General features: G+C 38.6%; 1 protein-coding gene across 2 annotated transcripts in view; it reads right to left on the bottom strand.

Moving 5' to 3' along the window:
* Nucleotides 1-8,574, bottom strand: part of LOC134795699 (uncharacterized) — a 41,844-nt gene extending 33,270 nt beyond the window's left edge. Inside the window, exons 1-2 of one of the 2 annotated variants that reach the window (XM_063767632.1) lie at nucleotides 8,451-8,546; nucleotides 2,611-3,966 (exon numbers count right to left, since the gene is read on the bottom strand). In XM_063767632.1, the coding sequence (XP_063623702.1) occupies nucleotides 2,933-3,966; nucleotides 8,451-8,469 (1,053 nt within the window). In that variant the 5' untranslated portion in view covers nucleotides 8,470-8,546 and the 3' untranslated portion in view covers nucleotides 2,611-2,932. Of the gene's footprint in view, nucleotides 1-2,610; nucleotides 3,967-8,450 lie in introns of those variants that run through there. The other variant, XM_063767633.1, reaches the window with a different exon arrangement.
* Nucleotides 8,575-17,434: the final 8,860 nt, after the last annotated feature.

Here is a 17,434-nt window from a genome sequence, read left to right as displayed (position 1 = left end):
CCTGCAATATTTTATAACGTGAATTCCAGATCAGCCAGAATGTATGAAACAGCCGTACAAGAGACGTACGAGGCACGCTGTACGCGTTCCAAAGCCGGGCGCCTTCGGCGCCCTCATACTAAAAGAGTCGGGCGTAGCCCGACGTACGAGGTAGGCTGTACGCGTTCCAAAGCCGGGCGCCTTCGGCGCCCTCATACTAAAAGAGTCGGGCGTAGCCCGACGTACGAAGCTCGCTGTAGGCGTTCCAAAGTGGGCGCCTTTGGCGCCCTCATACTAAAATAGTCGGGCGTAGCCCGACGTACGAAGCTCACTGTACGCGTTCCAAAGCCGGGCGCCTTCGGCGTCCTCATACTAAAAGAGTCGGGCGTAGCCCGACGTACGAGGTAGGCTGTACGCGTTCCAAAGCCGGGCGCCTTTGGCGCCCTCATACTAAAAGAATCGGGCGTAGCCCGACGTACGAAGCTCGCTGTAGGCGTTCCAAAGTGGGCGCCTTTGGCGCCCTCATACTAAAATAGTCGGGCGTAGCCCGACGTACGAAGCTCACTGTACGCGTTCCAAAGCCGGGCGCCTTCGGCGTCCTCATACTAAAAGAGTCGGGCGTAGCCCGACGTACGAGGTAGGCTGTACGCGTTCCAAAGCCGGGCGCCTTCGGCGCCCTCATACTAGAAGAGTTGGGCGCAGCCCGACGTACGAAGCTCGCTGTACGCGTTCCAAAGCCGGGCGCCGAAGGCGCCCTCGTACTAAAAGAGTCGGGTGTAGCCCGACGTACGAAGCTCACTGTAGGCGTTCCAAAGCGCGGCGCCCTCATACTAAAATAGTCGGGCGTAGCCCGACGTACGAGGCACGCTGTTCGTGTTCTAAAGCCGGGCGCCTTCGGCGCCGTCATACTAAAAGAGTCGGGCGTAGCCCGACGTACGAAGCTCGCTGTAAGTGTTTCAAAGCCGGGCGCCTTCGGCGCCCTCATACTAAAAGAGTCGGGCGTAGCCCGACGTACGATGCGCACTGTACACGTTCCAAAGCCGGGCGCCGAAAGCGCCTCCATGCCAAAGGATGGCGCAGCCCGATATATGCGGCGCTCTGCGTGCATTTCTGAACTGAGGATGCCCTCGAAAAAGTAATATAAAGTGACTTCAAACAGTTAGTAACGAAGTCATGATCATGACCCCAAAATTAATTAAATAAAAAATAAGTTCAAAAACTAAAACCCGACTACTCCAAATCGCGCTCTAAAAAGTATGAAACAAGATAGAATTCTTATCTGAAATTATCAAACAGGAAATATATTAAAAGTTATAATTTTTTAATCAAAAATACTACGTAATATAATTTACTACATTCTTGCGCGATTTGCAGTAGTCGGTTTGCGGTTTTAGTTTTTGAACTTATTTTTTACTAGCTTTTGCCCGCGGCTTCGCACGCGCAGGAGAGTTTTTTTAATAATCTATGTACTTTAATGGTTTTAGGTATTTTGAATGTAAACAAACCGTTTAAGATGATAATTATTTTAAAAACGATGTTTGTGTACTGTTCAATTATTAGAAGGTATTTGTAATCTTATAATTTTGTAGCTCAAAAAATTTACTTTAAGGGATTGAATTCTCAAAAGTCTGGATCACGTGTGGCTGTAAATCAGCGTGTATGTTACAACCGTCTATGCTATCTTCGTAATTAGCATTCCCCACCAGGGGCCATAGTTCACGTCGGCTACGTTATATTTTAATTTAGATCCCATTTTTGTAATTTTTTAATTAGCGTCCCACAAAACCATGGAAATGATACCCATATTGATATTTTGAAATTTCAACCCCATTGCACCCCCACCAGGGGAATGATTGTTCACTTCGGCTACGTTAATTTTAATTTTGATGCCATTTTTGTTATTAGCGGCTCAAAATACTATGAAAACGATACCCATATTGATATTTTGAGATATCAACCCTATTGGGGACTTTTCCCCCTCTTAGGGGTTCAAGTTTCAAAAAACCTGAAACATGTGTTTACTCATTTATCTTTAGGAATACTCCTGTGAAATTTGGAATAAAATAGTCTAACTAATCCCACAAAACCATGGAAATGATACCCATATTGATATTTTGAAATTTCAACCCCATTGCACCCCCACCAGGGGAATGATTGTTCACTTCGGCTACGTTAATTTTAATTTTGATGCCATTTTTGTTATTAGCGTCTCAAAATACTATGAAAACGATACCTATATTGATATTTTGAGATATCAACCCTATTGGGGACTTTTCCCCCTCTTAGGGGTTCAATTTTCAAAAAACCTGAAACACGTGTTTACTCATTTATCTTTAGGAATACTCCTGTGAAATTTGGAATAAAATAGTCTAACTAATCTTGTTTCCCCATACAAACTTTGGACCCCCATTTCACTCCTTTAGGGGATGAATTTTGAAAAATCCTTTCTTAGTGGACCCCTAGACCTTATAAGGAATCTAGTTGCCAAATTTTGACTTTCTAGTCCCAGCGGTTTGGGCTGTGCGTTGATTTAAGTCAGTCAGTCAGTCAGTCAGTCAGGTCTTTCACGTTTATATATTTAGAAGATTATATTTAAATTTCAAAGTTTCAATAAAACAAATTCTCATTTATATATATGGTTTTATTTTCAGCACGAGAAATAATATAGTGAGTAATGGTGAGAACTTTAACAAAAGTTACATAATCGGCAAAATCCTTATAACCATTGCCCCTAGCCACCCAGAGACCTATAAAAAGGTCTCTCCCTTGCCAAGACAAATGCAATTCTTCTTTTTCTTTTTCCTCGCGTTATCCCGGCATTTTGCCACGGCTCATGGGAGCCTGGGGTCCGCTTGACAAATAGTTCTGTTCTATTTTAAATGATTATTTTGACGAATATAATTGCATTTGTGTTGGCAAGTTTTGATGTGTGGGCTCTAGGGGATAGACCAGCTTAGTCGATAAACATTTGGTTAAAAGCCTCAACAATCATCTCAGGCGTAGTTAGATTCTTGTCCTTTAACAGGACTTTCCGAGCTATGATATCGTTAGATATCAGTAAATCTTTATATATATCCACATCGAACCATTTGGCTAACAATCGCTCAATACTGTACGCTATATCCAGGTAAGATTTGAATACACGATGATCTCCAAATATTTTGTATCGGGTCACCGAACAATCTGAGAACGCTTTGAATGCGAGAGAACCGAAAATTTTACATTCGTAATCAGTTTTAGCAAAAAGGTAGCCCATCTTGTACACCGCTGTAGCCCTGTATTTCTCTCTTAGTTGTTGCATGACCTGCATTCTGTTCCTGGTGTGGTAAATGGCTTGTCTCATGTGGTACATGAGGGTTTTAGAGTCGCCGTTTTTCAAGCTGTCTTCGTGTGGAGGCTGCGGTACTGGCCACTGGTTGTTCCACCGGCGACCGCTACGCGGAACTTCGAGACTTAGCAGCTCGTCTGTCGAGTCCAAGCCTTTCGATAATAGGAAGAATTTTATATCATGAGTATCGTTGCGTCCTACGATCAGCGCTTCTTGTTTGATCTGTTCCCATACCGTCCTTGCCTCATATTTTTCTATGAAGTCTGTAAACTTCCAATTGTCTGGAGTTTTAATGACGTTCTTTTCAAGTTCCTTATTTTCATCTATGCCATATTTTTTGAAATAATCTTCAAAGACGTAGGGATGGAAGAGTGCCTTATCTTTATTTTCTATTAGGTTGTCGATGGTCTCGTTATCGGGTGGCCTGTACAGAGAATGATGGGGAGCTTCGGCCAAATATTCTTCTAAAAAATTTTCCAGAGACCAATCAGTCGCTGTGCATGGTTTTTCACGCTTAGCATCCTCTTCAGCCAAGGCTTTGGAAAGTTTTTCATGAAGAACCTGTCGGCGGGTTTCTCGGTCATATTTCCAGTGCTCAATAAGAGACTCTTCAGTAACATTGGGCATGAGTGTGGCACCAAATGTGAAGACCAATGCAACTGGAAATAAGGTTTTCTTTAAACACCAACTTCAATGAAATTATTACGTACACATAAGACTTGCACTGCGTGGGCTATCAAAATCGCTGTGATCTTTTCTTGGTCTAACTTTAGTAAGGTGTAACGGGGCAATCCTGACTGCAAAAATCCGTTAAATGGGGTGAGTAGGGTTCACGGGGAGAGTTGGGTTATGAATGGGGAGAGAAGGAATGAAACGGTGAGATGGGATTTTAAGGCTACTGCTACAAAAATAATGTATTCCAATTTAAAATGGAGCTATAGTAATACTCATATTTAAAAAAAATCGATCGAACAATCTTCCAAAATCACCTTTGTACGAAAACCCAACTCACCCCAAATACGAGGGACTACGGGGTGAGGTGGGATTTCCTGTTTATCGTCAAAGTTTTGAAATGGAACTACCCAAAATAAAATAAAAACTAAAATACAAACGTCCGGAACACTTATTATATACACCATTCAGTTTGCATATGTAAAAATAAAATGTTATCGAGGTTTGAATGTCAGTTTTGCACCTACTCACCCCATTTTACGGTAATCGAAATATCTTCCATGTTTTACATTATTTTCATCACACTTGCTTAGTAAGCGAGCTATTTCACGCATGTGCAGCGGGAGGTAAAGTCCATTTTACTCCCACGGGAATACAGCATTTTTTTGAATTTATGTCACTAACTCAATAGGTTCTAAGTAGGTTCTAAGTAAAAACTTGTTAAAAGTCAAGGTATAAAATGAGGTTTACTTTCAAAATGCTAACGTTTATAATTTAACTGTTTTGTTTATGTTTCAAAATATTTAATATGATTAATTTAATAGCCGATTAAAATATTTAAATTTTACACAATTTTCAATCGTGGCTGAATGCGTAGGTACGAGTCCGTGCCATCGATGCCTAACCATAACCAGTCAAAAAATGACAATATGGCGGACGAATGTCTGAAACGTCACCGTATTTAAGAATTATTTCGCTTAAAATTATTAGCTTAGTTTTTTCTTTGCAAGTGCGATGAAAAACATTGTGTGTAACTCTGGGGGTAAAAATATTGTTATTTGAGTCTTTAATATACAGGGTGTAATCGTTAAGTGTAGCCCGGCGATAATTCCGTAAATATAACAGATGATATCAGAAAACTTCAAATTGATATCGAAAGTGCGTTACCCAATGAGCAAAATTACATTAATAACTATTTTTAAACTAGTAGTTCGCCCCGAACTGAGAACTCGCGGTTTGGCAAAAATTATATAGAGCGATTTTGTTGCACCTGCTTACTCGTATAGTGCGACATAAAATAGTAGAAAATATTTTTTAAGAAAAATAAACCAACTTTTAAGGAGGTAAAACCACCCACTTTTCTAGTAGGTAGCATTTCGTTTCTGTAACAGTCGCAGTTTTAGCCTAATGAACCCACTTCTGTGATAGCAGTTCGGTTCTGTGAGGATTGCAGTTCGAACCTAACCAAATCCACTTTTCTAGTAGCATTTCGTTTCTGTAAGGCTCGCAGTTCTAACCTACCCTAACCCACTTTTGTTCGGTTCTGTGAGGATCGCAGTTCAAACCTAACCTAACCCACTTAACGGCGCGTGCGGTGCGGTGTACGGGGGTTTGAGCGGGAGGGGCTAGTAAGTTTGGCATCATTATACTTTATAAATACCTACATTTTATGGTAGGTAATCATAGTGGTTTATTTAGTTAAGGTATCAGTGGTTTTCCGGGTCAAGGTCCGAGTCCGGGTCCGAGCCCGGGTACGGGTTCAGTTCAGGGTCCAGGATCAGGTCCAGGTCGAGGTCCAGGTCTAGGTCTTGGCCCAGGTCCAAGTCCAGGTCCAGGCCTAGCTTTAAGGTCCAGATAAGAGCCCGGATCCAGGTCCAGGTCTGGGTCCAGGGCCAGCTCCGTCAAAATACAACTTTACGCTTTACAATATTAGTTGTCAACTTATTATTTTAGACGCCAACCTATCAATTCAAGTTCCCTATAAGTTTTTTGGGTGGCTTGATTTTGCTTAAATTTGAGGCTAATATAAATTTATTGGTGCTAAAATATTAATGCACAGCCAAATTATATTATTATATGCCCAGTGAACGTTCCTGTTTAATATTTTAGTTGCCCGGTTAATAATAAACCGATATTGATTATAATTAACTTACCCCCTTTAATACCTCATTAAATATTGATCGTAGCGAAAAAGTGTACAGAACCTTTTTTGTGGACAATTTAATGTTCAATATTTATTTTGCAAGGGGGCACCGTTTACGAGTTATTTACGAAAAACTAAAAAGCAGTGACCAGTGAACTGATTGTGATTAACTGTCTTCCTTTAATATCGGTTTAAATATTGATCATAGAGAAAAGTGTTCAAGATGTTTTTTGCTGAAAATTTTATGTAGATTATTTATTAATAAAAACCTATTTTGGTATGGGACAACGTTTACGAGTTATTTACAAAAAAACTAAAAAGGGACTTTAAAATTGATTATAATTAACTTACCCGCTGCTTTGTCTTTTTAAATATTGATCCTAGCGAAAAGTATTATTCATGTTTTTTGTAGAAATTTTTATGTTTATTATTTATGTATAGGATTTGTTTTTGCTATGCGTCATACTTTTCAAATTCTTAACGAAAAAATAAAAACAAGGAAACTTAGAATTTATTATAATTAACTTTCCCCCTTTATTATCTTTTTAAATATTGATCCCTGCGAAAAGTGTACATAATCTTTTTTATAAAAAAAATTGTGTAGATTATTAACGTTTAACAACATTTTCTTATATTGGCCACCGTTTACGAGTTATTTACGAAAAACTAAAAAAAGGGACCTTTAATATCAAATATCTCATTTCCGGTCAAGATTTCGATCGAGCAACCGGCAAATTCGGATTCAGCGGGGTTTAATTAGGTTAAAAAACCCGGTTGCTTAAAAGTAATATGATTTGCCAGTCGCATCAAGAAGGAGAGCGATTTTGATTTTTTTTGTCTAGTCTGTCAATTTTTGGATATTTTTCCAAAACGGCGGAGCCCTAATAATATATTTATGTATTTAGTTTAACGCTATCCGCGCGAGGTCTACAGAGCCACTAGTATGAATAATATTTGAGTTGAATTTAATAGTATCTAGAATTAACTTAAGTACATGATTCTACCAAAGCAAATTTCAACTAACAAAATATTGTATGTTCAATTAGGTAATACTACTAAATTTAAGCATAATAGGGTATTTGACTGTATTTAAAATAAATTATTTTACACCATGCAAGAAATAAATCACCAGAAGATTAATAGATAAACGTAGACGGTAGTTATTTTTAGACATAAATTCTATTTTGAAACCCGTATAAAACTGTAAAGAGTAGGTCATTTGATCGTGACGTCACATGCTAGTGTTTCATATAAATTCCATATTAGCAAAATCATTTTGACAGTTCGAAAAAAGAAACTGATTTGACTAGTAGTCAAATACCCTATTTTGGGTGATTATGGTGATGATGAATTAATCCTGGTCTAAGATCCCACATATATGGTCGACCTTCACCAATCTGTCTGACGGCTAAAACTATGAAAATATGAAAGAAAATATGTTCCAGGACATAAATAAATAGGGTTGCCTAAAGAAATATGGTCAAGGCTATTTTTAATAAATTTTTGAAAAAAATATTTTTTCGCCAAATTTCACCGATTTGTCTGACGATCGAAATAAGTTTAAATGGAAAGTATACATCTTGTACAACATAAATCATCTAGGTTGCCTATCTTTTTCAGGCCACTATTATGTGGTTGCCTTGTTTAAAGAGGTGATTTTATGTCGACAATTGTACTCATCTGTCTGACGCTTGAATTATACATTAAAATGATGGTAATTTTATTGCAAATACAATGGGATAGGGTTGCCTGCGAAAATCCGGTCACAAATGAGGGTTGCCAGGCTTTTAATTAAAATAAGAAGGGAAGACTTTTAGCGATAACTCGTAAACGGCTGAACTGATCAAGTTTGTTTTAATTTTATTTGATTGAGTTTTCTAAGCACTATTTTCATGATTTTTTTCATATTTTTTGAACAGATGTTTCAAAAGTTGGAAGGAAAAACCTTTTTTTTTTCTTTCTAAACGGTTATTTCCGAAATGACTCACTTTATCAAGAAATGTTGTTTAAAGACCACTATTCATTTTGAAAGGCCTATCCAACGACACCCCACACTATGAGGTTGAAAAGATAAAAAAATTGTCACACACATTTTGTTTCTTTCAAAGCGATTATTTCCGAAAATATTCACTTTTTTCTTTAGGCAACCTTACCACCTTTTTTCTTTAGGCAACCCTATTTATTTATGTTCTGGAACATATTTTCTTTCATATTTTCATAGTTTCATCCGTCAGACAGATTGGTGAAGGTCGGCTATATGGGGGATCTCCTACTATCCGAGTTTATTATTATAGTTTTACATAAGTATGTAAAGAAAGAATTACTCACGAGCAACGGCTAATATCATCTTCCAACTTAGAATTACATAGCAAATGTAAGTAGTTATTACTTTTTTATTAGCCTGAAGTAAGTATACTCGTGTAAATAATCATTAGAAAATTTTAATGCGATTATATTCGTTTAAACTTTTACGATTTTTGCAAATTGTTTCTAGTACTTAAACGGAAATTGTTTCAACTATTAAGAATTTTGTATTTATTTTTTCCGAAGTTTTAATTATAAATGTACTTATTTACTTTTACTATAATATTCCTTTAATTAAAACTACCAACAAAACTGAACTAACATTAAAATAAACCAACTTAAGAATTAAACAACTACCGTAAACCGGGGTGAAAAGACACGATTTTCAACCTCAAGGACGATTTTCTCCAATAATCCAAATGACAGAATTAAAAAATTTGACATCATTTCATGAGTCTTGGTTAGTTCTTCAATTTTGCATTTGCTAAACCAATTTTGACCCACCCAATTCAGATAAAATCAAAGAAAACTACCTGTTTTCTCCATATCCTCAAATCGGGGTCGATAGACACACGAAAGGGGTGAATAGAAATATGAAGTTTTAGTTGTCATAGGCATCGAATTTGGTCATTATTATGTTGATACTCTATTGGCAAATAGTATATATATCTGTTAAAAAGTTATTTGATACAAAAATATTTTTTCGTGTCCTTTAACCCCCAAGGCGTGGTTTTTCACCCCTTTGTGGTATCTAATCACCCCCTATGATGTAACTATTCACCCCATATGCGTGTCCACTGACCCCTTTTTGACGTAAAATTGCTTGTTGATAGTTTTTTGCATAAAAATGTTTCATTATAGAGAAAATTGGTCATATTATTTATTATTTAGGTACTACAGATACTATATTACCAGGTTAGCTAACTTTAACTACGTTAATGTCACTACATTTATCGCTAGAACAAAGTTCAGACAGGCTTCATTTGTTACCTCGGTAAGCCTTACTTTAGAGTCATAAAAATCTAACTTTTAGGTAGTTTGATTAACTTCTTTTGGTATCAATGTAGAGAATAAATAGTCTACTATGTACGTATCCCAAAAAATCTAATTTTAGAGATGTACGTTTTTAAATAAAACAACTTGAAAGAAAAAGTTCAAAATTTCTCTATTCACCCCGCGATTTCTGTTGACCCCGTTTTACGGTATAGAAAAAATACCCACAGACCTATGAAGTTTTAAACCTAGTACTTAATGTTATAATAATATTCTTGATCGCAGGAAGACTGGTGGACAACATTATGTAGCTGCTGACTACCCCCCTACGACTGAGATGTTAAAAATGCCAAAATGAGAGAAATCTGACGCACTGTGTGAGACTTTGGTTAGGTCATTACCAAACAAAAATGGGGATGGACAGGACATGATCAGAATGATGGCAGGTGAACCAAAATGTCAACGGAATGGTGACCTTTTCAGACGGAAAAACGTGTGGCGTCCGTTGGCTTGTTGGGTGGACGACATTCGGATGATTGCGGGTCAGTTCTGGATGATATTAGCTCAGGAACGGGACAAGTAGTGCATTTGAAGAGAGGTCGAAGCTCAGCAGTGGGGGACAAAAGGCAGCGATGATGATGATGACCCGCATTTGGTCTTTGTTTATACGCTAGGATTGGAACTGGGCCTACTACATTGTGCAACATAAGCACGGATATAATGGTCGTATTTGTATAATTTTGTGTTATTTGTGTTAAAAAAGTTACTCTTATATTATCAGGCGCCATCATGGAGATACACAGAGATGAAACATGCATGCGCCGTTGACAGAACATAGGAAATGCGACGAAATTAAAAAGACGTTTTAACATTCCTGACATCATACCAAAATTAATGTACGTAATTTAGTCAGGTTCATTGTTATCCACCAGGGACCGCGGGTGGGTAACTACTAATTTAAACGTCTACCGTTTTGACGTGGAACTAAGGACTTTTAGGAAAAGGTGGAAATGAAAAGTGAGGCTAAGACAAGGACAAAGAATAATAGTGATTTCTCTGCTACTGCTACTCCTACTGAAAGTCTCATAAGACCATCCCGTTCGGTCATTTCCCCTAACCCCCATGTCTTATCCAGAGTACCTATATTCATGCGTGCCGCCTACACCGGCTGATGATTTGAAGGTCGTTTTTTTTTCGATTAAGTATATTGGCTAGATTCCACGAAGTTACGATACCGGAGGGGTCCCATCCTGGTTCCAGAACTTATTAGGTCGGTCCTAATGTCCGTAATGTGAGTCAACTTTTAATTAGGAAATTATGACGTAAAAATAACACTTGCACTGCGTGGGCTATCAAAATCGCTGCAGACTTTTCTTGGTCTAACTCTATACATTTACACGTCATTTCATTCCTTGATTTCTATTTACATTTAACTTATTATAGGTATGTGTATACAATTTATAATATAACACTGTTACGATTTATAATGTAACATAATAGGTACGGCGCTGGGTCAATGATCTTACCGTATACTTGTAAATTCATCAATGCTGTAATAAAGCTTCATCTAAAAGTAACAGCTTAAGTTTCATTTTAAATATTGAATCTGTTTTTGAGTCTTGTATCTCATTCGGTACTGCATTATACATATATATTTGGCCCCATAATACTGAGTGACCGTCGAGATTTGGCGAGGCGGCGTCTAGGAGCAAGTAACCTGGGTCGCCTGCGCATTTGAGACCCACGGGCAATGGGCATGAGTGTTAGATTTATACTTGTCTATGTTCGATCTTACATGCATGCATGCTGTGAGTATATATGTCGTAGTCAGATCGTATAATCCGCCGTATTACATTACGGCTAGCCGTTTTCAAAAACAGGGGCGTTTTGAAATGCGGCGGTTCGACGATTAGCCGGATTGTCATTGCGATACGTTCTTCAATAAGGCGGCCTACGTTTAGCCGCATCGTACTACTATTTTAGATTGTAGAGTGACCAGTTCTTTCGGTCGCCTACGTAACCGGAGTTTGACAATGTTTGCAATTTAATTTATTTTTACCATGGTCCCACCGCACTACACGTGTTTCTTTTCCAAAACATTTCCTTCACAACTTAAATAGACGGAGCCCCGCAAGCGGGGCTCCTATTTCTGGGCGGTTTGCCCTTCGGGCATCTGAAGCTACCTAACGAACCTAACCTACTTACCTACCTACGCTTTTTTCCTCAAAGTGTAATGTTTTCACGGACGTCTCACTAAATCAATAGGTAGGTAGGTTAGGTTCGTTAGGTAGCTTCAGATGCCCGAAGGGCAAACCGCTCAGAAATAGGAGCCCCGCGAAGCGGGGCTCCGTCTAGTTAAGTTGCGAAGGAAATGTTTTTTGAAAAGAAACAGTCCGACGAACTCCAGATTTGATGGACACCCCAGCGTTTGTCAGGCAGCGCCACAGGTGTTAAAAATGGGAACTAAAAACTGTCAAAGCGGCGGCTAATGACTCGCTGTATTACATTACGGCTAGCCGTGTTGAAGAACGTATGGCGCCGAATACATTCCGGCGGATTCTCATTCAGCCGCATTCAATCCGGCTAATCGTTAAACCGCCGCATTTCAAAACGCCCCTGTTTTTGAAAACGGCTAGCCGTAATGTAATACGGCGGATTATACGATCCGACTGCGACATATATATACAAAAGACAAATAGCTTTATCGCTATCATATTTACTTGACATTTCTGCCAAGAATTTGGCAGACAATTCTGCTCCTATTGAGCAGCCCAGTATGAACATGGAATTGGTTCCAGTCATAACCAATGATTTAATAGATTTAAACTAGGTGTTAAGACAAAAGATTCTGTCTCTGGCAATTTAGTTTTAAATAAATATAATGAAAAATACTGCAAACATGGAAAGTATATCCACCTGATGCATCAAAATATTCAATGTATTAGAGGAAAAAATTTACAGATAGAACTTTTTTTGAATGATTTTAATATTGATATTTTATGTCTTACTGAACATTGGTTAAATAATAATGAATTAATGCCCCAATTTAATAATCACCAGGCGGGAAGTTCGTTCACCAGACTTAGTTCCATACATGGTGGGTTATTAATTATATTAAATAGTCAGTTAAAATTTAAGGAACGTAAGGACATTGTATCCATGTCTGTTGAACGGACTATAGAACTAAGTGCAGTAGAATTAGAGCAATTTATTGTTGTCTGTGTGTATAGGCCGCCATTAAGTAATTTTGAATTATTTGAAAACATAATGGAATCTACCCTACTTAAAATATCATCTTCTAGTAAGAAATTGCTTATATGCGGCGACTTTAATGTAAATATTATGGAAAATTCAACAATGTCTTGTAGATTATTGAATCTTTTTAAATCTTGTAATCTCAACCACATGTTTATGGAGCCCACTAGAGTGACTGCTACTAGTGCAACCTGTATAGATAATATTTTCACAGATATTTTTCCTATTGCTAAAAAAGTTATCAGCAATTTAGAATCAGACTACTTAGGTCAATTAATGGTATTTGAGGCATTAAGGAAAAATACCATGAGAAAACAAATAACTTTTGTACCAGTAACCTCGGACCGCGTGGAAAGAATGAAGCTAAGTTTAGTTCAGGCGCTACCCTTTTTGTCTTCCGATATGAGTCCTAATAGTATGTATAATTCATTCTTTCACACTTTTATGGATCATTATAATGCGATATTCACCTCAAAATCGGTCGTAGTTAGTGGTGCATCAGTTTATAGTGAGTGGGCTACTGCGGACTTACATCAAAGAAGACGTGAACTGTATGCCTTATATGAGGAACGGCGGTTTAATCAGAGTGATGAATTTAAAGAACATGTGAAGGAGTATTCGAAGAAGTTTAAAGTAGATTGTCATATAGTTAAGCGAAATTATCTAAGTCAGAAAATAAAAAGTAGTTCCGACATTGTTAAAGCAACCTGGAAAGTTATAAATGTGGAGACTGGTCGCTCTAAACACACAATTAAAGAGCTTAAACTAAACATTGATAACAAAATTATAGATTCCAATTTAGAAGTAGCTACAGAATTTGAAAAATTTTTCACCGAGGTACCAGTATCCACAACTAAGGATTTAAATTCATCACCCTCATCTGCTGTTAGATTATTAAAACATAACGCTCCAGAGTGTTGTGGAGACCTTAATATTGAACATGTTTGTACCTCAGATGTAATAAAGGCGTTTAAATCAATTAATGTCAAAAAAACTAATGACCTCTGGGGAGTCTCTGTCCATGCTGTCAAATCCTTAGTAGAAATTGTAGCGCCTGACTTGGTAGTTATATTTAACAACAGTGTTGATTGCGGCGAGTTTCCTGATCTAATGAAACATAGTAAAGTAATTCCTTTATTTCAATAGCCGGCAATTTATCCGATCAGCTGAGCGATGCAGTTATACCTGTAAATGTATCACCTTTATTAGATCGGTGCGCGCATGACAATGAAGACAACGTGAATAAGAAATCTTTTGTTGACATTCTTAAAGCTGATGGAGAGTGGAAGATGGTGCCAACGGGACGTCGAAAACAACAAAAGAATAACTATCGTTACCTCGGAACAAAAGGTATCTCAGATGGCAAACCTGGCAGGTTTCGAGCGGCCGAGAAACATGTTCCTATATTTATTACAAAGGTACATAAGGAAACTACGGAGCGAGATATAGCTGACTACGTATTTGAGCAAACGAGTGTACATATAAGTCTAGATAAAATAACTACAAGCAAGGAAAAACATTACCACGCATATAAATTCTTTGTACCTGAAAGTAAATTACCTATATTTCTGGATAGTAAACTTTGGCCTGAGAATATTATATTCAGAAGGTTTACAAACTTTCGGTCAAAGTATACGAGCAGCGGAGCTGCGGACGGCCCGTGTATTTTACTAGATGACAAGAAATCTTAACTTAGTTAGTTTTAATTGTAAGAATGTTAAGCGGTCGGTGGAGGCAATCCGGCAACTATGTAAAAGGTCTGATATAATCGCGCTGCAGGAAACGTGGTTGAGAAAGGATGAACTTGGCTACTTGGCCGACATAGATAGTACGTTTGGGTATACAGGTACATCGGCGATAGATACTGAGAGCGGCATGCTGCGCGGCCGTCCGTACGGAGGAGTGGCCCTTCTATGGAACAAAAGTGTATTCAATAATGTTTCCGTAGTGAGGTGTGATAACCCGCGTGTGTGTGCTGTGCGTATTACTATAGCTGAGAAATCGTTCCTAGTGTGTAGCGTGTATATGCCGACGGACAAAGTGGTCAACTTAGTGGATTTCACAGACTGCCTATCACTGGTGAGTGCGATTATAGATAACGAGGACATTGAGTTAGCATATATTTTAGGCGATTTTAATGCTCACCCTAACGAACTATTTTATACGGAGATGTTGGAATTTTGCCGCGAGCAGGACTGGACGTGTGCGGATATTGACATATTGGGGTTAAACTCGGGAACGTAGTTTTATTAGTGAGGCAAATGGGTCTAAAAGGTGGTTGGATCACATCTTGACTACAAAGCACGCTACCAAGAGTATAATTAATATTAATATACAATATGATGTACTGTGGTCTGATCATTTTCCTCTGTGTATAGAGTGTAATCTAGATATAAGAATAGTAAATATGTGTAACCGTAACGTCAAACCGATGACTGACAGAGTGAGGTGGGGTGAGAGGAAACCCGAACAAATTAGTTTATATTCCAAGATCTGTCAGAAGGGACTTAGTAACATTGATTTCCCGTACGAGTTTAGCAAGTGTTGTGATAGTCATTGTTGTGAGGCGGGTCACAAATTGACAATATATATAGCAATGTAATTAATATTTTATGCGATGCCGCCTCGAGGAGTTATACACTAAAACGCTCGCAGAAAAGGAAAACTGTAATTGGCTGGAACGAACATGTAGGTGAGGCCCACAGGGAGGCCCGGGAGAAGTTTAGGTTGTGGAATTGGTATGGGAGACCGGAGTCAGGTTATTATTATGATGAGATGCAGAGAAGCCGAGGTATTTTTAAAGCGAAACTGAAATGGTGTCAAAAACACGCTGACCAGATAAGGATGGATATCCTTGCATCTCATCATTCTAAGCGTGACTTTCGTGGGTTCTGGAAAGCCACGAAGAACCTAAACAGTAAACCTGGCCTTCCTGCGAGTATTGAGGGCATTAGTGAGCATAAGTGTATAGCCAGTTTATTTCAAAAACAGTTTACTGTGGCATCACCCTTAAAGTTGACATGTTCATTACTGGAGGATGAGTTGAGTGACCAGGAGATTAAAACTAGATTTACAGCGAAAGATGTTGCTACGGTTTTAAAATCTATGTCGCGTGGAAAATCTCCTGGTCACGATGGCCTCAGTATTGAACACCTGAGGAATGCAGGCCCTCACTTGCTGAGGGTACTCGCTCTGTTGTACAACCTCTGCATTAGTCATGCGTCATGCGTACTTACCCGAGGCAATGATGAGGACTGTGGTAGTACCAATTGTCAAGGATAAGGGTGGTGATGTAGGTGATAAAACCAACTACAGACCGATCTCGCTAGCGACAGTGGTAGCTAAAGTGCTGGACAGTCTGCTTAGTACACAATTGGACAAGTACCTTGATATACATCAAAATCAATTCGGTTTCAGGCCTGGACTCTCTACGGAAACTGCCATATTGTGTCTTAAGGAAACTGTCAAGCACTACACAGAGAGAGGCACATGTATTTATGCATGCTTCCTTGACTTATCGAAGGCGTTTGACCTCGTCAACTACGACGTCCTCTGGCGGAAGTTAAAGAACACGAAAATGCCGGTTGAGCTTCGTAGAATGTTTAAATACTGGTACCTAAACCAGAGGAATGTAGTACGATGGTCAAGCGCTTATTCGGAGCCATACAGGTTGGAGTGCGGGGTGAGGCAGGGAGGGGTGACCTCGCCCAAGCTTTTCAACCTGTATATCAATGCACTTTTAGAGGAGCTCAGCAGCACTAATATCGGATGTCACATTGGCGATACATGTCTGAATAATATAAGCTATGCAGACGATATGGTGCTGCTGAGTGCCTCTCCTTGTGGTTTGGCGAAGCTCATAAATATATGTGAGAAATATGCACTCAGTCACGGTTTGACATATAATGTCAAGAAAAGTGAATGCATGGTCTTTCAAGTTAGAGGTAAAAAACTACCACCAGTACCTCCTATTAAGTTAAACGGAACTCCACTTAATAGGGTGGACCGATTCAAATACCTTGGGCATGTAGTAACCTCTGACTTGAAAGATGATGCTGACATTGAAAGGGAACGAAGAGCGTTGTGTGTTAGAGCGAATATGGTGGCCCGCAGATTTGTTAGTTGCTCCACTGAGGTGAAAAAGACTCTTTTTAGAGCTTTCTGTACTACCTTTTACACTGCTAATCTGTTGGCGTGCTATACCCAAAAGCAGTACAACGCTCTTCGTATACAATATAATAACGCCTTCAGGGTGCTGATGGGACTACCTCGTTTTTGTAGTGCGTCGGGGATGTTCGCGGAGGCCAGGGTGGACTGTTTTTACACCAAAATGAGGAAACGCTGCACATCCCTGGTGCGCAGAGTACGGGCTAGTTCCAGCGGCATCTTGAGGGCGTTCGCAGAGAGGTTTGACTGCCAGTACCTGAATCACTGTCATATGATTCACGTACTGGTGTCCAAGCCTCTCTAAGGCTCTTATTGTTTGTTGTTTTAGTATAAGTTAGAATATAATGATTCAATTTTAATTTTAATTTAAATTATTTAAATTATTGAATTTAATTTATTATAATTTATTTGAATTTTAATGTAAAATAGTTAATTTAATTTTAATCTTAATTTTAATATAATAAGTAAATGTAAATGTAATATGATCCTAAGTTGGTCGAAATAAACGATTTTTATTTATTTATTTATTTAAATCTGGTAGCAGCTCTGACCCCACTAACTTTAAACCGATATCTGTGCTACCAACATTTAGC

This window comes from Cydia splendana, chromosome 12, assembly GCF_910591565.1.
Source record: "Cydia splendana chromosome 12, ilCydSple1.2, whole genome shotgun sequence".
NCBI classification, from domain to species: Eukaryota; Metazoa; Arthropoda; class Insecta; order Lepidoptera; family Tortricidae; genus Cydia; species Cydia splendana.
The sequence above is the reverse complement of the archived record's forward strand: the minus strand, read 5'-3'. Positions and strand labels throughout refer to the sequence as shown.